The following is a 24,556-nucleotide window of genomic DNA, read 5'->3' as shown; positions in this document are numbered from 1 at the left end:
ATAGGTTGTCGAGTTCAAGGGAAGCTGGGGGTACTGAGTACCTGGGATACTCACCAGTCTGTTAGGTCAGATTTTACAATGGTTGGGTATATATGTTTTTTAAATCTGGGTGTTGTGACAAATGTTTTGTATGATTGAATTTCTGGTCTTAGCCCAGGGCAAGGCATCTTTGTTGTTACTATCCTCCGTCAGTCAGCCTTGACTTCGCTGACTACGGAAGGATTCCACTCCTGTAGAGGCTAACTTTGGTCAAATTCCAATTCCTCTACAATAGTAAGAAGAGCACCGACCAGAGGCAGTAACAGTCTGCTGTAGCTCTCTACAAGGTAAGGTACAACAGACACCTTGAGTGTTTACTGGTATTGCAATAAATGTAACCATTTATTTAAAAATACTAGTGGTCCACTGAATCCCACCTTCCCATAAAATGTGTAATCAGCTCTATAATTGTTCGGTAAGACACTACAATAAAAATGAAATTTTCATTATTAAAATGAAGTTTTATTGTATACTTTACCGAACAATTATGATTATACCCACCCTCCTCCCCTTAGGTGGACGGACGGGCAGAAAGAATTGGATTCACCTGGGCAGTTGTACCCTGGTTCTCCCGCGAGTGGAGGGAGATGACGTCATCACCACCAGTGTTGGCGACGCCGACGCGCTAATTTGAATTTAGTATCCTGCCGCTCGTGGAAATCACGGCTCTATAATTGTTCGGTAAGTATACAATCAAACTTCATTTTAATAATGAAAATTTCATATTTAAGTTAATACATTTTTTTAAACAAAAATAATGATACATACTTTCAGTTACTGTAATTATGAAGTCATTGACTGTTTAGCACCATAGAAGTATGGTCCTGAAAAGAATTAAGCAATGGATTTTTCATGGGATAATCAAGAACAAGTTTTCAAAACAAAGTAGCCTGCAGTAGGAAAGCCTCTCAGATTCCAAACCGGTTGCTTTTATCTTTAATAAGCCCTGGTGAAGCTTTTCCAAGCACTCCGGCTGCTTCCTTGTTCCCTTGCTTAGTTACCTAAATTGAAAGTAGGAGAGAGAGAGAGAGAGAGAGAGAGAGAGAGAGAGAGAGAGAGAGAGAGAGAGAGAGAGAGGAGCTAATTTTTTTTATATTTAATTCTCACTCTACTAAGCTATCTCTAAAACATTGGACAACTAACTGTGGGTTTTGTTTCAGAAATTTTAGTTTTGGAAATATGTTTTTATGATTTGGAAACAAGAAGGGTTCTTTGGAATAATTTCTTATCAGTATGTTAGGATCTTCAAGACAGTACATATATTAATCCAGTTTTGTCATCTTGCAGATTATCATTCACTCACAATATTCTTTAGTTCTGTAGCCAACTCTGAACTGTGCTTAGACATTTATTTTGAAGTAAATTTCATAGAATTAAAAACCAAAAATATATGTCTTGGCTATACCTCATTCTGAGATGTTCTGTATGTAGTTAGAAAATGACCAGAAAACTGGCAATGGTGTTTTATTAATGGTAATTTTCACTATAATTTCCAAAATTGATACTTACAAGTACAGTGGTACCTCGAGATATGAAATTAATCCGTTCTGAGGCGGCTTTTGTATCATGAGCTTTTTGTGTGTTGAACTGCATTTTACATGTAAAATGGCTAATCCGTTCCAAGCCCTACAAAAATACCCCAGTAAATTCTATAATAAAGCTAAATTGACCAATAAACAATGATATATTACAACAATTTGGACCATTCAATACCTAACTTAATACGTACTAGTACTAATATGTACGTACCTGTAAATAAAGTGTATTAGTGTACATGGTATACAAAAAATACTGTACGTACATACGTACGTATGTAGTAAAATATGGAACCTTACCTTTCGAGTGAGGCTATCTCTGAAAGTGGTGACAGAGGAGGACAAACGGCGGAAAACTTCTTATAGTACATACACTTAACTTTACGAAACACATTAAAAAATGTCAGGAAACATAAACTAAGCTTTACGAAACACATTAACAAAACTGTAACACTTAACTTTACAATAAACTTAAAATTAATTTTATTTTTTTGTCTTTTTTTCATTTTTACATTTTTTTTTTACTTTTTTATACTTTACGTTTTTTTATACTTTTTTATATTTTACTTTTACTTTTTTTTTTTTTTTTTATACAAAATTTCAATTTCTTCACCACTTTCAACTTTCTGTTTTTTCGTAGTATCAATTGGATCTTCCTTTTTGCTTGCTTATCCTACTAAAGGCCTCTAAAAAATAACTATCCAAGGAAGATTGCTTCTGCCTGCTTTTCAAAATGCTCCTGAAACGACTCAGGCAAACGTCATCAAACTGCACAAGCATACGACCTGTGTAAGCCTTTTCGGGGTGTCTCTTTTCTACAAATGATTGCACCTTGTGAAAAGCAGCTAGAGCATCCTTAATTTCTGCCGTTGTCATAGGGTCGTCCTCCTCCTTGCCGCTGCTAGAGAACTCTTCTTGAACAACGTTATATTACATGGCCTCCAACCCCTTCAGGTCATCCGTCGTAAGCTCCTCTTGGTGCTCCTCGAGAAGGTCATTGATGTCGTCCTCGTCGACAACCAGCCCCATGGACTTGCCGAGTGTAATGATCTTGTCAAGGTGTGGTTGCAAAACAGTTTCAGGATCGTCAACTGTTCCTGAATCTGCAGCACCAGCTTCGCCCACGTCGAATCCCTCAAAGTCTCAGGCGGATACGGCATCAGGCCAGAGTTTCCTCCACAAAGAATTCAAGGTTCGCCTCGAAAACCTCTCCTGCCCAAGCTTGATCGATGAGTCCGGATGCATATGACAACATCAAAATGCTCCTTCCAAAATTCACGCAAGGTGAGGTTTGTGATTTTGGTGATGTCGAAACATCTCTTGAAAAGATGTTTCGTATACAGCTTCTTGAAGTTCGATATCACTTGCTGGTCCATGGGCTGGAGGAGAGGGGTGGTGTTAGGCGGAAGATAAAGAACCTTGATAAACGAATACTCCGCTAGGATATCTTCCTTGAGGCCAGGAGGGTGAGCAGGGGCATTGTCCAACAATAGCAGCAGACATTTCAGAGGGAGGCGCTTCTCTTCCAAGAATTTCTTCACTGTCGGGCCGAAACACAGATTTACCCACTCCGTGAACAAAAGTCTTGTTACCCAGGCTTTCGCATTAGCCTTCCACATCACCGGAAGCTTCTCCTTTAGCACTTTGTGGGCGTTGAAGGCTCGAGGAGTCTCCGAATGATAGACAAGTAGGGGCTTCACCTGGCAATCCCCACTGGCGTTCGAACAAAGTGCGAGCGTAAGCCTGTCTTTCATAGGCTTATGCCCGAGTAGCTTCTTCTCTTCCTGCGTGATGTATGTCCGACGAGACATTTTTTTCCAAAAAAGGCCAGCCTCATCACAGTTGAAGACTTGCTGAGAACTGTAGCCTTCCTTGATTGTCATCTCGTCGAACGTCTTAATAAAGGCTTCGGCCACTTTTGTGTCAAAGCTGGCCGCTTCCCCATGCCGCACCACCGATTGGATGCCAGTCTGTTTACGGAATTTTTCGAACCACCCATGAGAAGCCTTGAAGTCTGGGGTTGGCGTCGATGTCCCTTTTCCTCCGTGGTCTTCTGCCTGGGCAATCAAATCGCCGAAAATAGCGCTGGCCTTGTGGGAGATTGCTGTCTCGATTATTGTATTGCCAGCGATTTCTTTGTCTTTTATCCAGACAAGAAGTAGCCATTCCATCTCGTCGTGCACATGGCTCCTCTTGCTAGACAAAATAGTTACACCCTTGGAAGGTGTAGCTGCTTTGATCGCATCCTTCTGCTTAAGGATGGTGCCTATTGTCGACGGATTTCGGCCGTATTCCTTTGCAATCACACTCAATAGCATGCCATCTTCATACTTTTTTATTATCTCCATTTTTGTCTCCAAAGAAAGCATCTGCTTCTTTCCGTGAACTTCAACTTTCTTTGGACCCATGACTACGTATACACTGTACGTAATTATTAGTACGCTATGTAGTACGTACGTATACATATGAAGTAAAGTTCTCACACAACACGATAAAGTAGTACTACAAGGAAATCACTAAAAAATTTACGTTAATAAACGAAATCGTATAGAACAAATGAATTCCGCGTGCTTACGATACCGATGATGCCGCCAAGTGGCCGAAAAAGCATGCCGCTACGTAGATGCATGATGGGATCATGGGAGAGATGCTGACCAATAGGAGAGCAGGATCTTATGACGGTGACTACCATCAGGAACCAATGGGAGAGTGGGAGGATGGTGGCGAGTCTACTAAGTTGGCGGCGCACAAGTTTTAAAATTGCTATCGGTGGTCCAGGCGAACCTCGGTACTTTACAGCAACAACCTTTAGTATCTTGAACAATTTACGTATGTAGAGCAAAAAAAAATCTTTTTATACATTCAACTTCCCTGGCAGATATATACTTAGCTATAGACTCCGTCGTCCTCGACAGAAATTCGAATTTCGCGGCACACGCTACAGGTAGGTCAGGTGATCTACCGCCACTTCCGCTGGGTGGCAGAACTAGGAACCATCCCATTTTCTAAGTCAGACTTTCTCTGTCGAGGGTAGCCATAACATCGTTGTTGTTACCTCCTGACTTGGATTTCGTTTTTCATCGCCGTTGATCTTCTGGACTGTCTTTTTGGTGACGTATTTGGATCTGTGGTTTGGCATATGCTTTTGTGGAACGTTTTTTTGGATTTTGGCTTTGGATTTTGCTCAAAAATGTCTGATTCTAGCTGCGAAGTTAGAAGATGTATGAATGAGGGTTGTTTGGTGAGGCTACCGAAAGTGTCGTTAGATCCTCACAAGGTATGCAAGAAGTGTAGGGGATATGAATGCACTAAAAATAACACGTGTGATGAATGTGTGAATATGGATGAGGAAGGATGGAAGAAACTAGATTCCTACTTAAGGAAACTAGAGAGAGATAGGGTTAGAAAGGCTGTCTCTAGAAGCATGAGTAGATCTCGCTCTAACGAGCCAGTTAGTATAACTAACCCTCAATTAATTGCTTCCTCAAATGCAGTTTCAACCTCTCCCGTAGCAGATGTTGCAAGTTCTGCTGCGGAGATTGCAAATTTGAAGTCAGCATTAAAAAGGATGGAGCTTTAAATGCAAGGCTCTTAAAGGTAAGAATGTGGAAAGTGACATAAGTGTCCCCAGTGTAGTGGAGGGTGCGTATGATCGCTTCTGTCTCGCTCCCAGACCTAGACCTCTTCCAAGCTCCCAGGCCCAGAGGAGAAGGAATGTCGACAGTCGTACGGAGGTTACGGAGAATCCCCACCGGTCAGGCGTCCCTCGGCAGAATCTGTAGGCGTCCCAGACTGCCAAGGATCGCCATTGGAAAGGCATCCTAAAAGATTGTTTTCATCATCTGATTCGTCTCCTCGAAGAAGTGGATGGACTTCCGACGAACTGTCGCGTCCGATTAAGAGGAGTTGGAAAGCTCCGACGTTGGACTCGAGCCCGGAACGTTTCCCGGACGATTCTCTCTACTAGAGGAAAAGAGCCAAGAGGACAATATCACGATCTCCTACTCCCTCCAGAGCGCATTCTCCTATTCATAGCAAAGAAAAGGAAGAAACTGTGACGGACATCCTACGTAAAATGCAGGAACAAATTTCCTTGTTAGTAGGAGTATTGGAAAAAGACCGTACGAGGAGAAAGGACGATTTTCTTCCTGTTAAAGAGAATCGCGTCCGACGGCTTTGTTCCGGACTCCAGACTTATCTCCTCTACGCCTCGTACGAGTACAGAAAGAAATAAAGAGAGAAGGATGAAAACTCATAGGCTTGGGATGCCACATACGGACAATGAAGAAGAGTGTCCGAGTCGGACACAACTACCCAGGCGCTCGGCGCCAGAATTGGAAGACTCGGACAGGAAAAAGTGTCCTATGCGGACGGCGCCAACCAGACACCATTCGCCAGACGCGGACAGCCCGGACAGGCAGATATGTCCTATACGGACAACTATGTCCAAACGACTCGTACCGATTGCAGACAACCTTGACAAGGCAGACAGCCTGGGTTGGACGAAACGTCGTACGCAGGCAACTCCGTCCGGGCACCAGACGCCAGAAGCGGACAAGTCGGACAGGCAGAAGTGTCGTACTGCATTGACACCAGCCAAGCGCCAAGTTCCATATGTGGACAGCTCGGACAGACGACAAGGTCTGAGACGGACAGATACGTCCGAATGCATTGGACAAACTAGACTTTCGGCAAAGGTTAAGCACCAAGCGCCAAGAGTTTCCTCAAAAGATTCATACGGAGAAATTAACCAGGAAGTGTCTCTTTATGATTTGAACCAGGAGCGGATTTCTCTGGACAGAGACGAAAGGTGCCGCACAGGTGGCCGTTGTCCTGTTCATGATATCTCCGTTTCGGGTGAAAATCTTCCGCAAGCACAGCTGTCTCCTGAGAAGAGTGAGATACGTCGCACAGGCGACCGTCTTATTGTCAGGAGGACTTAGATGATGATCGGGTTTTTTTCTCAGGATCGGCATTCTCCGGACAAGGACTCAAGGTGCCGCACAGGTGGCCGTCGCCCTTGTCAGGAGGGAGCTGATTCTGCGAAGAGCCATTCACCTTGCGAGAAAAGACGTTCTCCCTCAGCTAATATTGATTCTCCGGGGGAACTGGCATTGGAAGATGTCTCTGACACCGAAGACCAGAAAGGAGCTGGACTATCAGATTATAAAGGGATTTTGACGTAGGAAAAATCTATTTCTGGGGGAAGACCTGTGTCGCCCTATGAAAAATGCCTGTTATTCATTTTTCCCAGTATAAATAGCTCTATCATATACCAGAGAAAAAAGCTAACATAGTTAAGCTGAGGTTACTACCCCCAGCGCGATCACCCAAGGGTGTCGGTATAGTATAGGGGCGATGTGTTACCACAAACCACAGGGCTTCTGCCACTTAGAAGATTCCCTTCAAAATCCCTCTCTTTTGGTGGGAGCCGTCACAACGGAATCCCACCACTCGTCCCGGCTTGCCACACTACTACTACTACCGAAGCGCCATCTTGCATTCCTGATTAGATCTATAAACTTGGATTAGTCGGGTGGGAAGAAATGTAATAGGGCTAGGGTTCATAGGGCGACACAGGTCTTCCCCCAGAAATAGATTTTTCCTACGTCAAAATCCCTTTTCTGGTGTCGACCTGTGTCGCCCTATGAAAACATACCAGAGAATGCTACAAGTTTTTAGTGTAAAATTATATGTAAAACCAGGTTAATGACATTCAGAGTAAAGAATTATAAATAGTTTTACTATTTAATCTTAACTTACTATCTGTAAGAAATGATTTTCTTAATATATTCTTAACCATAATAGTAATACTTATATAACACTTAAAATTGTACATAATATAAAGTTATTGGTCTTAATTATGTGTCATACAGACCAATCAAGGCAATACACTAATACTTAATAGCCATATATACATATTGTGCAATCTTATATACTAATTCGGTAACGGGATCGACAACAAACGTTTCGCCCGGTCCGGCAAACAAGGTATGGTGGAGAGTGTGAGCGAGTCATGCAGGTAGAAGGGTCATGCAGAGGGAGATAGTTAAAGGAATAGTCTATTCAAAGGTTTCTAAGGAGAACCGTTAGTTTGTTCTTCAGGAACCACCACAGTACCAGCTGCCACTGCTAAAAAAAAAATTTTGGGGGCCTGTAAATTTTTGAGATAGTGGTGCTTAACACTGTTGGGGACTTCCAACCTGTGTACTTTTTTAGGTCTTCAGACTTTATATTTTGAAAATAATTAGTTGATGTGGCAACTGCCCGGATATCATGGACATGTGGAACTGGATCTGGGTTTGGCTTGTTTAATAAAATAAAGAATCTGTTGCCTAATTCCTCTTGAAGTTATCGTGCCCCCTTTTTCTCTAATAAAAAGAGAGCCCGTTGTTATTTGAGATGTTCTGGTCATAAAGGTTTCAAGTGTATGAACAGGACATAATGATTCGTCTTCTAGAAGAGGAATAATTTCCCAAGGAGTCCACCTATTTTGTGGATCCTCATTTTTTGTTAAAAATTGTCTATCTGGTGAAAGTAAAACTTTCCCAGATTGAAGGAATTCCACATGCCCTGGATTTCTAGAAAGTGCTGATAATTCAGATATTCTAGCGTCCGAGGCTAGCGCTACAAAAAACAATGTTTTTCTTAATAGTGCTGAATAAGAACAATTATTGAAACCTATTTGAAAAATCGTTCTTAGGGCAGATTTAATTGTGGTAATAGTACTGGCAGCTAGGCCTTTCTCATGTAATGATCTAAAGAAAGAAATGGTAAGATTAGTATCCATCTCTTGTACATTTATATCATTTAAAAACATAGCTAGTTTCTTAACTGTGGAGTCATACTGTCTAATTGTAGAATCTCTCATCCGATTCTACAAATAGAATGTTTAACGGATATATTTTCGCTTCCTTTTGTGCCGCGAACTTCATGAAGTCCATAAAGTTAGGGCATTCAGAATTCTTGAGGAAGCTGACACAGTTTGTGTTTGTACTGTTGTGTTAATTTCGGGGATGGAATCTTCTGAGGTTTGAGTTTCATCTCCATGATAAGTGGATACCAATTGCTCTTCGGCCAATTGGGTGCCACTAGTGCCAACTGGCCTCTGAATAATCGTAGCTTGTGAAGCACCTTCAAGAGGAGGTTCACTGGTGGAAAGAGATATATTCTTTCCTATTTGTTCCAATCTAAAGACATTCTGCGTGCGATCGCGAAGTCAGTTGTTGTCTATATTGAGAGCTACATAGAGGCTAGTTTGTGGTTGGGACTCCGAGGCAAAGAGGTCTACCTGGAGGTCCGAAATCTGATTCATAATCCATTCCAATTTCAATGGGGTCATTCTGGACAAAGAGTCTGCTATTACATTCCTTACTCCTGCCAGATGAGTTGCTGACAGATGCCAGTGGTTCATTTCCGCTAATAGGAATATTGCTATCATTACATTGATTTACTTTTGTTTGATTTGGATCCTCTTCTGTTTATGCAATGGACGACTGTATAGAGCTGTCCGATACGATTTGGATGTGGATCTTCTTGGACGGTTGTAATTTTCTCAATGTCAGGAACACTGCCATCGTTTCCAATACATTTATGTGGAATTGACTGAATGTTGGTGACCATGTCCCTTGAACTTTCTTGAGGGGTGAATATCCCCCCAGCCGCTCAGGGATGCATCTGTGCGGATGATCAGAGATGAGGAAATTGTAGCGGAACTGATTGGATAGGTTCCGTTGTTCGTCCATGGAATAAGTCTCTTTTTCATAATATCTGGATTTCTTGAAACTTTGTTTCTGAATTTGAGATTTGCTCTTGATCTCCAAACCTGATTGATATCTTTTAATCTGGTTTTTAGTAGAACATCTGTCACTGATGCAAATTGAAGGGAGCCTAGGATTCTCTCCTGTTCCCTTCGAGATGACCGTCATTTTCCAACAAAGCGTTTTGTAGCTTTTACTATCTCTTTGACCTTTTGGATAGTAGAGATAGCCTGTGTTCTTCAGGTCCCACTGAATTCCTAACCATTGGAACTGGATGGTTGGTGGAGTCAGTCTGGACTTGCCATATTCACCTGGAAGCCTAGAAACTTTAGAAATTTCAGTACTTTGGATGTTGACCTTCGACATTCTGCTTCGTTGTTTGTCCAAATTAACCAATCGTCCAGGAGGCTACTAAAAGTATTCCTTTCTTCCTCAATTCCTGAACTACTGTCTCCCCTAATTTCATGAATAGCCCTTGCGTGCTATATTGGAAGTCCGAAGGGCATTATCCTTGAATGAGCAGGCTTTCTTGCCTAGCTTGAATCCTAGGTATGGAGAGAAGTTTCTGATTATTGGACGTGATAGTAAGCGTCTGTAAGATCTATAGAGGTGGTGACGGCCCACGGGGAAGTAAGGTCCGTACCTGTGAGATTGTCAGCATATGGAACTTGTCGCAGTGAATGTAGGAATTCAGCCGAGACAAGTCCAGGATTACCCGTCTTTTGTTCGAGTCCTTCTTTGGGACACTGAACAATCGTGCTTGGAATCTTATGCTCTTCACCCTCTTATGGCATGTTTCTAAAGAAGATTCTTTGTATATTCTAAGAGGTCCTCTGTTGGTTTTTTGAAAGAAGTTGACTGAGGGGTGGGGAGGGCCCTTCTCCCCCACTTCCAGCCTAGACCTTTTGATATTAAAACTGTGGGTCCATGGAATGAAGGTCCATCGACCTTTGAACAAGTACAGTCTCCCCCCTAACTGGGAGATTTACTGGTTGGAATCTGGTCTAGTTACTCTACCTCCTCGGAATCCTCTACCTTGACTCCACCTTGCAGTCTGGAGCCTCTTCTGGCTCGACTACTCCCAGCATGTCTGCTATATGTACGAAAGGCACCTCTTGCAGGATTATTGCTGGGGAAGCCACAACTTGCGATGAAGTCGAAGGTTGAGGTTCCGAGGATGGCTGAACCAATACATATTGTTGTGGTGGTGTTACCTTTGAGGTGGACGGCACTGCCTGCATATATCCATGAGGACGGGCCGTCTGTAAGGGTTATACCTTCTCGCCTTCTTTTTAGGTGCTTGTTGATGAGGAGACACATCAAAATGGCGTTTCGTAGGAAGACCACCTCACTCTCAGACTTTGGTTAACCCTAGCTGCTTCGTGCAATATGGAATTTATCTCCTCTTTGGGGGAGAGGAGGTTTTCTCCCCAAATGGATGATCTAATGAGCTTATTGGGTTCAAAACATGTTTCCTACAAGCCCTTCTTGCACTTGCGAACTCAGTCAGGTCTGATTGAAGAGTCTGTAAAAGACTTTTCGTTAAGACCTGAAGGACTGGTTCGTCTTCTTATGTTGTGGCTAGCAACTCCGCCGAGGTGACGGAGTTGATAGTTCTGGCTAACTTTGTCCTTGCCTCAAATTCACCCTTGATCAAATGTCCGGGGAGTTTGGGCAGTCGTTCGGATAACAAGTCCGAAGCACAATCCGGTTCTAGTTTACCAGCCGTGAACGTAGCCGGAGCATTTAACCCCACCCAAATGTCTGCTCTTGAGGGCAAGAGCAAAGATGTTGGCTCTGTTTCCTTCAGGGCTGGGACTGGTTTGTCATTATAGATTGCTTGCAATGACAACTCCGCCACCTTGGTTGTACATGGTGACGGAAGACCATCTGGGTAACAAACATTGTTATACTTTTCCCTTGTGTGGTGTCAATTTGGTATTGACACAATTCAGTTCTGTTAGGAAATGGACCCAGACAGCTTGGGCCTGTTCCCTGGAAAGATTACTGTTTCCTTTGGTATTTTGTCTATTCTGACTAGCGCATGTTGTGCTAGTCTGACAAAACCCGGGACGGCAAACTTCATACCGGCTGGGAATAGCTCGTAGTCCTCTATTGGTCTTGTTCCACACCCTTATAGTCAATCTTCCTTCTTACGAAGGGAGCATTTAAGGCCAACCTCCAAGGGTTTTCCTTATCGAAGGGGGGAAGCTTTGAAGTATCCGGGACCATCATTGATAGAACTGGTGTTTCCGGATCTTAAGAGGCCTGAGAGCATCTCCTCAATGGGCTTGATTCTCTCAGTCAATGACGAGAGAGCCTGGTTTGAGATGTTCGGTGTTGATCTGAGGTGTGCATCTATCCTCTGATCTACTACTCCACTAATCCTAGCTAGCAGCTGGTTAGTGAAGGATCCAGGGTCGAAGAACTGTTCCGCCGCCCTTGGACTGACCCTGTACCTCGGTAGGGGAAGGATTTGTGGCAGCAGGCTGAATGACAGATGATGTCGACGGTTGTGACACCGAAGACGACTCATTCGCCGCTGGCGGAACAGAGTTGCTTTTCTTTTTTAAAGTCTTCTTGACTTTAGGAATAACCGACGGCATTCCTTGTTCTTTAATGGGTTTCGAAAAACCCTTAAAGGATGGAGTTGAAGACAGGGAAGGAGAGGGAGAAGGATGGGAACTCGCCCCACTTACCTCCCCACCTACCTGGTCCTCCGTGACCATCGGTTCGACGTTGAGGTCGATCGCCGCCACTTCCTCCGTAAAGTCCTGCTTCTCTAAAGCAGCCGTCGTCTCAATGCGGATAGCTTCAATGAGGGGTCCGGCAACATCCCTGGGCACCGCAGTTGTGAAGGTGGCGCCTGGAAAGATCTTCTTGCAAAGGCCAGCATCCAAAACATGGGGCCGGCCTTTTGGTGCGTATCTGCCGAACCCCGCCACCCACTTGCGTAGGGACGCCCTCGCGCCGTGGACGATCGACTTGTCCGCCTGTAAGGCAATCTTTGTTTTAGTGGCGGACCAGAACAGTATACAAATTACCTTACTATATTCTCAGTATATAAGATAATTCTGTAACATCCTTACCTGTTCATCAGTCAACAACAAAACCAGCTCGTAACAGACGGTACAAGCGTCCGGGTGCCAGGCCACGTAGTCATCCAAGGCTACTGCACAATTGGAGTGCGAACGACATACTACGTGGCCATAGTCGTTGCCTAGAGATGCGTGGCATCCCTCAGCTTGGCAACGGACCACCTGTAATGCGAAATACTCAATGAGTAATCTTCCTTTTGATGGTTTATTGTTAGACCATCGACGAAATATTTCGTTTTAGAGATATAGGACAGGTATTTTCTAGAAAAATCATGCATTTTATTTATTGGGCGAAGTATTTCGTTATGCCGAAGACCATTTCGGCGTACCGAACTATTCCGTTGTCGACTGATAGTAACTTATTTACTAATCAGATCATAAAACTCGTAAGTTTTGTAAGCGGAATATTTCGTTCCCGAAATATTCCGTGTCGACGTATATGCCTTAATTTTTCCAGATGTTCTTAACTAGATTGTCTAGAAATACTTCGTTGCCGAAGTATTCCGGTATCGACTATCTTATAATATTAGCTTAGTCTAATAATGCTTATATTAAATATATGCTTATCTAGGTTGTCGGGGAAATACTTCGTTGCCGAAGTATTCCATTATCGACTTATTACTAAGTAGCTTACTACTAAATAATAATGCTTATATTAAATATATGCTTATCTAGGTTGTCGGGGAAATACTTCGTTGCCGAAGTATTCCATTATCGACTTATCACTAAGTAGGTCACTACTAAATAATAAGGCTTATACATATACGACTTCATTAAGTTTTTGGTGGGCGAAGTAACTTTCGTTGCCAGAAGTAATTCGGTACCGACCTATGTAATAAGGCTAATAAGTTTTCAAGTATAATAGTATAGACTGAAAATTCCTTTCAGGGGCATGTTTATGCCGAAACACCGAACTTCGCCGATGTCGGAGAAAATGAACGGGTGGCGGTACCACTGTAATTGCCAAAGTTAGGAATTGTTCAGTCTGAATTCCGGCAATGGCGAACTTCGAGTACTATCATATTCTACCCTGCATCCAATCACAGTGATTAGAAGTAGTCTCTGTTCGCCGAGGCTCCAGAGATAATATAGTAGAGATATTATCGAAATAATATCTTTTATTCAATCTCTGAGATTTAGAGGTTTGCAAGCAATAGTTTATGTTGTTTGGCTCTACCCCTGATCTAAAGTAGATCCACTTTTAGGCTAAAAATAGCCTAGAATTTCGTCTGAACTGGCCGTGGCTCGTTGCGATCGAAAGTGGTCCCAACCCGGTCAGGAGGTTATCCAGGTAGGCCAAGCACACAATACTATTACTTTGGGTATTTATTGATCTAAATACAACAATATATCACAAAATGCATAGAAATTACTCTTAATGTCTAGTACTAATCTACGTAACCGACATTATCACTTAAATTCCCATTCGTAAATGGGCAATTTCCCCGATCGTATTAGTAAAGTCATTTATAGACCTAACTTACAATAACGAGAAAAATAGATTTAAGGTTACTAGGCTTAATAATTTAAGCTAACTAGATATAATGAACCATGTATCCGTTAAGGATCAAATATGGTTACCTCAATAAGACTAGCCTAGATTCGAGAATGTTCTCCAGCACCGAGACATTGTTGTATCAATACTTAAGCCTTATTATTATGAAATGTAAGTAGTATCTGTTATAACAGAAATAACACCTTTTGATCATCTTATAAGCAAAGCTAAGCCTATATATATAATTTTACATATGCCGTGTGTAATTTGTTGTTGCTATGCCGACGCACAAAATGGCTGCCCAGTCGTCGGCGTCTCCAATTCATATTTTGAGGCGCCTGGACTGATAGCATAATTAATAAAACTTAAATATGTTAAAAAACCAAATTGGGGTACTCAACTTCGAAGTAGCAGAAGATTGGGCACTCATAATGGTTATTTAATTGCGAATACAATCGGAAAAAAAAAAAAAAAGGGATAGCAAAAATTTCTGTTTTGAAGCGCACGGCTCTATAACAGGAATGCAAGATGGCGCTTCGGTAGTAGTAGTAGTGGCAAGCCGGGACGAGTGGTGGGATTCCGTTGTGACGGCTCCCACCAAAAGAGGGATTTTGAAGGGAATCTTCTAAGTGGCAGAAGCCCTGTGGTTTGTGGTAACACATCGCCCCTATACTATACCGACACCCTTGGGTGATCGCGCTGGGGGGTAGTAACCTCAGCTTAACTATGTTAGCTTTTTTCTTTTTTCTCTGGTATATGATAGAGCTATTTATACTGGGAAAAATGAATAACAGGCATTTTTCATAGGGCGACACAGGTCGACACCAGAAAAGCATTAGCTGCGCTTTTGCTCCAAGAATTTGGAGATTCTTTGAATCCTGCCGCTCCTCCGTCTCCTCGGTCGCTTTTTACGAGCGCGAAAACCTCAAAGTCGTCCTCCTTCCTGAAGATGCGGCTGACAATTTCTATGAAGAAGGCTTTGCAGTCTTTGGAAATTGACTGAACTCCAAGAAGGAGGTGGGGAAAGATGGTCTTTACCTGCCCTCCCTCCAGACTTTCTGGGAGGAGGGGTATATGGTATGAGACAGGCGAAGCAATGGGACTCGCCCTCCCAGCAACTGCGGAGGCAGATTTTTCAACGCTGGTGGACGCGTCGAGGAGACACTCTCTTTCGTCAGCCAAAACAACTTGGGGAATGTCTGAAATGGACCATCTCCTCAAGGGATTGTTCCATGTCTTGGAAGTTTTCAACTTTCTGGACTGGTCCCTTGGGGTGATGGCCAAGAGGACACAAGACAATGAGCAATTGAGCCCCGATGTCCTTAATAGTATTTTGACTTGTATGGACAAGGCAGTACAAGACGGATCGGGAGAAGTGGCCTCCCTTTTCGGGGCGGGAATACTTAAGAAAAGAACTGTATTCAGTTCTTTTCTTACGAAAGCTGTCTCTCCGGCACAGAGGTCGTCCCTTCTGTACGCTCCTCTGTCTAACCAGCTTTTTTCCCTTCTCATGTTAGTTGAGAGTATTATTTCTCACTCACTTACCGAGAAGGCGACACAGGACCTTCTGTTCAATCAACCAAAAGGCCGAGGACAGCTGTTCCTGCCACGAAGGGGGAGGGGGACACGGGTCCCGAAGCCGCCCTTTCGAGGGAGTTCATCTTCGAGATCCTCCTTTAAGAAGAGAGGAGCAGAAAGAAGAGGTAGGGCTTCTGCCCTTTAGAGACCCTACCAAGAAAAAGCAAATGAACCTCAAGTCCTCCAAACACCAGTAGGCGCCAGACTACTGAACTTTGCAGAAGAATGGGCATCGAGAGGGGCGGACAACTGGTCCCTCTCAATTGTAAGGAGAGGATATCTCATCCCCTTCAGGGACAGACCTCCCTTGACGTCTACTCCCGAGGAACTGTCGGCGAAGTATGCGGACCCTGTCAAAAGGAAGACCCTTCTGCAATTAGTAGAACAAATGTTGGACAAGGAGGCCATAGAATTAGTACCGGATCCACACTCTCAGGGCTTTTACAATCGACTGTTCCTAGTTCCGAAAGCCTCGGGAGGGTGGAGACCTGTCCTGGATGTGAGCGCACTGAACCGATTCGTAGAGAAACAGAAATTCTCTATGGAAACATCCAACTCGGTGCTAGCGGCGCTGCGTCCAGGAGATTGGATGGCCTCCTTGGATCTACAAGACGCTTATTTTCACGTCCCTCTTCATCCGTCATCGAGGAAATATCTACGATTCATGATGCAGGGAAGGGTCTTTCAATTCAGGGCCATGTGCTTCGGCCTGTCTACGGCTCCTCAAGTGTTCACCAACCTGATGAGGAACGTAGCACGTTGGCTTCATCTGGAGGGGGTGAACATATCCCTCTATCTGGACGACTGGCTAATAAGGGCCAAGTCAAAACAACAATGTTTGGAGGACTTAGAAACGACGTTGAATCTCGTTCGCTCACTCGGACTGCTCGTGAACCTCGAGAAGTCTCAGATGATCCCCAGCCAAGACATTGTCTATCTGGGGATTCAGATGGATTCTCGGGGTTTTCGAGCATTTCCATCGCAAGACAGAATTGCTCGAGGCTTGGAGAAAGTATCAAACTTCTTAAGGAAAGAACGAAGCTCAGCGAGGGAATGGTTAAGTCTTCTGGGCACCCTTTCGTCGCTGGAGCAGTTCGTTTCCCTAGGGAGACTCAATCTGAGACCTCTGCAATTTTACCTGCAAAGAATGTGGGACAGGAAGAAAGGGGATCTTTTGGATCAGTTTCCCATTCTTCAAGAAATAAAATTAGACCTGAGGTGGTGGTTAACCCCGCTTCAGAAGAACGAAGGTATATCCCTTGCGATTCGGAACCCTCTCCTAGTGTTGTTTTCCGACGCCTCGGAAACGGGATGGGGAGCAACACTAGGAAAGAAGGAAGTGTCAGGAACCTGGGCAGGAGAACAGGTGTCCTGGCATATAAATGTAAAGGAACTTATGGCAGTTCATCTAGCCTTGAAGAACTTCAAGTCGGAGGTCAGAGGCTTGGTGGTAGTCCAAGTAAATTCGGACAATACCACGGCTCTAGCGTACATCCGAAAACAGGGGGGGACTCACTCGCTCACACTATACAAGATAGCGAGAGACCTCTTGATATGGGCAGAGGAACGAGGCATTGTATTGCTGACGAGGTTTGTTCAAGGGACAAAAAATGTCAGAGCAGACAGACTCAGCAGGAAGAACCAGGTCCTTCCAACAGAGTGGACCCTACACTCCGAAGTCTGCCGAAAGCTCTGGTCTCTCTGGGGGAAGCCTCAGATAGACCTGTTCGCCACGTTCCTCTCCAGAAGGATAGAAAACTTTTGCTCCATTGTAGAAGATCCAAGAGCAATAGCAATAGATGCTTTTCTCATGGACTGGTCGGGCATAGATGCCTACGCTTTTCCCCCGTTCAAGATTCTGGGGGAAGTGTTAAGAAAGTTCCGTTCCTCGGAGGCGACGAAACTGACTCTAATCGCCCCATATTGGCCCTCTCAAGATTGGTTCACAGAGGTACTGGAATGGACGGTGGACTTCCCCAGATCTCTTCCCATGAGGACGATCTGCTCAAACAACCCCACACTTTGAGAGATATCACGGAAACATCCACGCTCTCTCCCTGACTGCCTTTCGACTATCGAAAGACTTGTCAGAGCGAGAGGCTTTTTGCGAAAAGCTGCAAGCGCAATTGCCAGAGCCCGCAGGTCTTCTACTCTGCGGGTCTATCAATCGAAGTGGGAAGTCTTCCGTAGATGGTGTAGGTCGAAGAAGCTGTCCTCTTCCGATACCTCTGTGACCGAAATTGCTGATTTCCTTATCTTCCTTAGAGAGGAATCACGTTTAGCTGTTTCTACCATAAAGGGTTATAGAAGTATGCTCTCGGCTGTATTTCGAAACAGGGGCCTTAACATAGAAGACAATAAGGATCTCCATGATTTGATACGATCCTTTGGTACTACAAAGTCTAAATCCTCTATCACTCCAAGTTGGAACCTAGATGTGGTCCTCCAGTTTCTCTCTTCGGATACTTTCAAAACCACCTGATAAGGCATCCTTTAGAGACCTCTCGAGGAAGTGCATTTTTCTCTTGACCCTCGCTACGGCCAAGAGGGTCAGTGAGATACATGCATTAGACTCTCGGGTAGGTTTTAGAGGAGATTCTGCTGTTGTCTCTTTCCAACCTTTGTTTTTGGCCAAGAATGAGAATCCTTCTAAACCTTGGCCAAGAAGTTTTGAAATCAAGGGCCTCTCTCCCCTTGTGGGTAGAGAAACAGAAAGGTCTCTCTGTCCGGTCAGAGCACTGAAGTTTTATCTGAAGAGAAAGAGTCAACTTCAGGGTTGTAATCATAGCCTATGGTGCGCGGTAAGGAACCCGAAGAGGCAAATGTCGAAGAACGCATTAGCATTCTTCGTGAGAAATGTGATAACGGAGGCTCACATGAAATGCCAAGAGAAAACATTTAAGCTGCTTAGGGTTAGAGCACACGAAGTCCGTGCAATTGCAACTTCCCTAGCCTTTAACAGAAATATGTCAGTGAAAGACATATTAGCAGCAAACCTATTGGAGATGCAACAACTCTGTATTTGCCTCCCACTGCTTAAAAGACGTCAGGGTGACTTATGAAAAGTGTTTTTCTCTTGGACCTTGTGTATCAGCGGATACCGTGCTGGGACAGGGAGCTGGTACTGATCCTTAAATAATATTGTTTTTAACTAAAAGATTGTTTGGTTTTGAGTTTTTTATGGTCGTTTGAAAGGATGTTGGGGGGATAACTCCTTTCAATCGTAGTACTAACCCCGGTATTAGGATCAGGTGATTGGGATCGGTGTTATGCTCCTTAATGATGCCATATGGCAAGGTGTTTTGTCATGTAAGTGGATAGGACCCCATTGACAAAGATCCTTAGGTTCTGTCGAGTAAGTGGATAAGACCCCATCGACAGACCATCAAGAACTCTTAGCATGAGGTCACTACCTCGCTGAGGCTCTTGAGGCGATGTAAACTCCTAGGCAGTAGCCATGAAGTCTTTCGCCGACACAGGTAGGAACCAAGGTTTCTTATATTTTTGTTACCTACAACGTATGTTGTTCCCTGTCTATTCAGTAATTAGCTGTCTCTTACCCTCCGCCAAAGGTGCTAATCAGCTAAGTATATATCTGCCAGGGAAGTTGAATGTATAAAAATGATATTGTCATGATACAATAAAGTTTTATACATACTTACCTGGCAGATATATACTATTAAATGGCCCACCCAGCCTCCCCTCAGGAGACAGGTGGAAGAGTCTGCCTTAGAAAATGGGATGGTTCCTAGTTCTGCCACCCAGCGGCAGTGGCGGTAGATCACCTGACCTACCTGTAGCGTGTGCCGCGAAATTCGAATTTCTGTCGAGGACGACGGAGTCTATAGCTAAGTATATATCTGCCAGGTAAGTATGTATAAAACTTTATTGTATCATGACAATATCATTCTTATTTGCTTTTGTATCTCGAGTTTTTCGTAAGTTGAGCTTTCGTATATCGAGATACCACTGTAATAAACTACTGGTTGTCAAACCCTAGAAGGGATGTGAAACAGTTGGTCAGAAATGAGTTAGATATGGAAGTAGTAGAACAAAAAGCTGAAAGGAGGCGCAGGAAATGACAAAGGTCCCAGATGAAGACATAAACTTGATAGGTTTTTATATGTCAGCCCCAGTCTGAAAAGCAGAATGTTATAAGCCCAATAGGAAAAACAACTTGTACACAACTTTTTGTATTAAATGTGCTATATATTTAAAAAAAATAAATTAGGTAAAACAATTGAGCTATGAAACGTGAGCTTGCTAGTTTGAATAAAAAAAGCATTTGCACCCAGTTTAAACTTATTACATAGTTCCAACCAAAACTACATGACAAGGAAGATCATTCTATAATTTGGTCACAGTTAGAGTAAAACTTCTAGAACCTCACAAAAGAAAAAGCAAGATTGGTAGAATTGTATTCAGTATGATTTGGTGGATAGTACGTACAGTCTTGGAAGATTTGAACAGAAAATAATTCCTAATGTATAGGACCGAAGGTTTGTATATTGTGTAGGAACAAATGTATTTTTGTCAATAGATGTCAGTGCATTGTTTACTTAGTGAACTTCTGATGTCAAACGCTGCTCATGAAAAATTCTCTCCAGGTGCATAATTTTCAAAGTACTATTTGCATGAGTATAAATTTAATTTTCTTTTTACTTTTCTAGCATTCAAAATAATTGTTTATATGGCATGATTTAAAAATGCAGTGAAAATAGTATTATCTATAATTCTGGAGTTAACTCAGGAATGTAAACATAAAAAAAATTTATGCCCATGCACATGTTAAAAAGTAACTTACGAACAATTCGAGATACCAACTGCCATCCGGAATGTAGTTCATTCGTAAGTAGTGACTGTAAAGTGTAATCATGATAGTAAAATTTTGTGTGAACGGGCATGTATATATACAGTACTCATGCACATACATTGTCTGTGTATACAGTGTATAGGTATGCAAAGGAGTAAATAATGAACCCCTTGAGCCAGTCCTGGATTAAGAATGTTAAATCAGTGGTCTTTTCTTATTTCAGAGCCAAACCATTTTATTAGATCTTCCTCATTTGTTATATGATTTTCCCAGTGCCTTCCAAATCACATGTAGCAATATGGGATTACACATTTTATAATTACATGTGATAACATTCATTTTGTAGTCAACACACACTTGTAGTATTGTAATATTTCAGATGGTAATCTGTAGATCCTAGATTTTTTTATTTTTTTATCTCTTTGTATAGGTATCTGAGATAAAAGTAGAAAAGATGCTTCGCATCCTACAAGAAGTGCAGAAAGGACAAACAATTGATGAAGCTGTTGTTGCCGTCACAAAGGAATATGATGTTGATCCAAATGAAGACCTCAATAAAGTGAGTGCGGAGGAGTTAGCAAAAAAGAAAAAGGTAAGATTTTTTTGTCTTCAAAGACTGCACAATTTCCTTGGTACGAAAAGTCCCATCCATTTACATCACTACCTTGGTTGCATACATATACTACTACTGTAAAAAATGAAAAGTCCAAAAGTTCTGCATTTCCTCAGCATTTAGTTTTAGAATGGTCTCTTTAAGTTGGAGAGCATACTTATTCCGAGACCTGCATTTGAATAAAAAATTTAAAAACAGTGACCAGCATTTTTTTGTGAAAATCACAAATAAACATTCTGTACTTTTATCAGCTGTTCACTAAGGATTTAGAATACTGTACCTGCCTGGCTAAATTAAAAAAAAAAACTTGTGGATGATCACATGAGAAATAAAGTGCAGTGGCATGCAGTTTACTTGAAAGATTTTGGCCCTTTTTTTCATACCCAAGAGGCATGTGAATAGAGGGGTTTTATATCCCCCCCCCCCCAAAAAAAAAAAAAGTCTTGACTATACTATAGACATCATGAGTTAGTATGCATGTAGAAAGCAATAGTTTTTTTTATAATTGACATTTTCTAACCAATTTTGAGAAAAATCCTTTAACAACATAAGTGTGTTTAAGGGTGTCCATGGTATAGGTAAACCTCACATTTTACTAATGTTTAACTTCTGAAATGATGGAAATACTTTAAAGGTTAGTTTCTCTACCATACTCATAAGAATCTTAGGTTGCTGTCTGAATTAAGTCTTGACGATGAATGGAACCCATCATCCTCCATTTCCTGTGGCTTGTTACTTTGGCTGTATTGTGAGTGATATTTTTTTCATGGTTTATTTAATTACATTACATATAGAAAAAGGCTGTGGTAAATGGACAGACCAAACTTCCTTTATTAGCAGTCATTACAAAAGAAATGGAAAAATTGATTCACATATTATTTTGTAAAATAACTTTTTTCTTGAAGCCAGTCACAATTCTGCACCCAGATCTTGAACTGTGTTAAAAATCCTTTCTTCTCAGAAGTACCTTCTTTCATTTATTATAAATTAGATAATTCACTCACAATAACTTTCATTGATGAGAAAGAAAGACAGCCAAGCAACGATGTGGGTATATACAGCCATTTAGATCTCAAGATGTATAGAGGTGGAGTAAGATAAGTTGTTTTTGACTGCCTTTTAAAATTTAACTCATTGAAGATTCGATCCATATACATGTACATAATCCAAATGGACTGTAATATAAAAAGTTTATGAAATAACAATTGATAGTCACATGGGGGTTAATATTTCCTTATAAATAAACTACCAGTATTCTGTTACCTAATTTCCACCTCAATACTTCAGGAAATTCAAGTTCTTATACCTGACAGCATCTTTGTTTATGTTTAGCAGTATTTAAGGCTAGTGAGTGGAAATTAATGACGAGAGTTGTGTTGAAACTACATATTTTGACATACTAAATCTGTTCATGGGAAGCCATTGTTAAGCAGTGGGTTGTATGTTAAAAAAAATATTCCTACACTTTTTGGATATTAGTGACTAATTAACCCTATAGCTGGTTCACTTAAGGTAGATTCTTGAATGAGCCCTATTTTCACGAGACGTTTGTTTGGTGGCCGCTGATTGGCTGGTACCAGGAGGTAAGCAGTTCCCAGCCAATCAGCGGCCGCCAAACTAACGTCTCGTGAGAATAGGGCTCACCCAAGAATCTACCTTAAGTGAATCAGTTATAAGGTGATTTGTGCACTACCACATTATTTTTAGGTAAATGGAGTATAAAAATCTTATTGTTATTTTATTGCAATTTTGTTTTAATTGTGCCATTTACCATTGATAATTATGTTATAGAAATATGAATCTGTAACTAGCCTCTGAAAGAAAGTATTAAGTCTGATTTTTTTTTTCAAGATTATGGAAAACAGCTTTGAAAAGAACCAGGTAAAACCAGGAGACCCAGACTACGAGTATGACAAACAGATAGATTTTGCTAGTGATAATAAAGCAGAAGCTGGCTGGGACTCTCCTGTAGGATCTCAAGAGGATGACTTCTGGTCTTAACATGATGGAGTATTTGGTAGGAACACATTACATGTGATAGATTTTATTCTTTCATTCTAAAAATGTCTTTGGCAAAATATAGAAATTGGTTTGTTCATTCTCTCCTTTGAAAGTGAAAGTAACTTACTTCTGACTGTTAAATGTGACTTCTGACTGTTAAATGTGGCAGTATGCTTCTCTGTGCCAGATTATTCATGGTCAAAATCAACATAATCAATCATGAGAGCTTAAAGTGGAAGTATAATTATTTTATTATTATTATTATTGTAAACATGGAGTGAATTTCACATTAGACATTTTAGGTTAGATACTGTAAACATATTTATTTCACAGCATTCAAGGTAAAAATAATCTTAGTCATATCAAACCACTGGAGTTGGGAAGCTTTATTTTAAAGTCTCCAGCACCTGAGTGTTTAATGCAGCTCATAGGATTTCTTGTGTAGTAGGTTTCATGTGCTCAATAGTTCATTTTGTTGTTACTTAGTATTTTGGTGAACTGATGTTTAGTATTACACCACCGTCTTTGACTAGACTGGGAGAAATATGCTAACTGAAGTGTAACACTCATATTAGTGATACAAAGGATTAGTTGGTTTTATCAAAATATTTTTGTTATAAAACTTATTTCACTGAAGTGAAAGATAAATCACAGAATTCATTTGTATACAAGTGTGTTGCCTCACCTGCCGCTTAATTTACCCAAACACAAAAACTTAATACCACTTAGTGTTACCAAGAAAGATTCTGGCTGTTTCTTAAGCAAGAGGGAAAGTACTAATTTAATTATCATAGGTTTTTTACATATAATTTGCCAAATTAGTTTTTATGCTAGAGTGACATTCTAGTGCAGACACATTTTTAGTATTTCACATATACTTTAAGTATAAGAATTTTTATCCCTATCCTGTTTACTAGAATGGAAATCTCTTGAGAATTGTTTTCAGTAACGAGCTATGTGCACCTACTTATCGTGTATGCAGTTACACAAAATCTTATTGTAAACCCTGTGGGCAGATGTGTGTTTAGGGTTGGGAATTTTTCGGTAGTGGAATGATATCCTAGTGCAGGTGCAAAGCACTGTCCAATACACTATTCTTCTTGGTACCCTGTCATACACCTTTTTAAGATCCACACAACACATGGAAACTTTCAAGTTTTCTTCTAGAGACTTCTCTTGGACTTGTCTTACTATAAAAATAGCATCCACTGTGTTCTTTCCTTTCATAAACCTAAACTGCTGCTCCTGTATATCTATCAACTCTCTCAACCTTTCTTCTACTATTCTGTCTAGTATCTTGAATACATGCTCTAAAAGCTTTATTCCTCTGTAGTTCCCACAGTTTAACACATCTTTTTGTTTATACATTTCGATTATCCAGCTATCATTCCAGTCCCTTGGTATTTCCTCTACATCCCAGATCTTTTCCAATAGTGTGTGCACCCACTCTTTGCCTACTTTCCTGCAGCTTTATTTACTGTTCCTTTTTATTATTTTTTGTAAGTGCATGAGGCACATAATTGCTTCATAAGAATATGAGATAAAAAAAGTCCTGGTGCTATGCATAGTAGTACCAATTAAACGATTCTTGATTTCAATTTGGCAGTCATCGCCTTTGAAATGT

General features: G+C 41.6%; 1 protein-coding gene across 5 annotated transcripts in view; it reads left to right on the top strand.

Annotated features, from left to right (window-relative positions):
• LOC135200112 (centrosomal protein of 19 kDa-like) overlaps positions 1 to 24,556 on the top strand; it is a 47,035-nt gene that overhangs the window by 12,224 nt on the left and 10,255 nt on the right. For 3 of the 5 annotated variants that reach the window (XM_064228446.1, XM_064228444.1, XM_064228441.1), the window contains 2 exons: positions 20,749 to 20,910; positions 22,783 to 24,187. In XM_064228446.1, the coding sequence (XP_064084516.1) occupies positions 20,749 to 20,910; positions 22,783 to 22,932 (312 nt within the window). In that variant the 3' untranslated portion in view covers positions 22,933 to 24,187. Of the gene's footprint in view, positions 1 to 20,748; positions 20,911 to 22,782; positions 24,188 to 24,556 lie in introns of those variants that run through there. The other 2 variants (XM_064228442.1, XM_064228443.1) reach the window with 1 other exon arrangement.

The sequence above is a fragment of the Macrobrachium nipponense genome, chromosome 26 (genome assembly GCF_015104395.2).
Source record: "Macrobrachium nipponense isolate FS-2020 chromosome 26, ASM1510439v2, whole genome shotgun sequence".
NCBI lineage: Eukaryota > Metazoa > Arthropoda > Malacostraca > Decapoda > Palaemonidae > Macrobrachium > Macrobrachium nipponense.
Note: the sequence above shows the minus strand (reverse complement) of the source record. Positions and strands in the feature narration are given on the sequence as shown.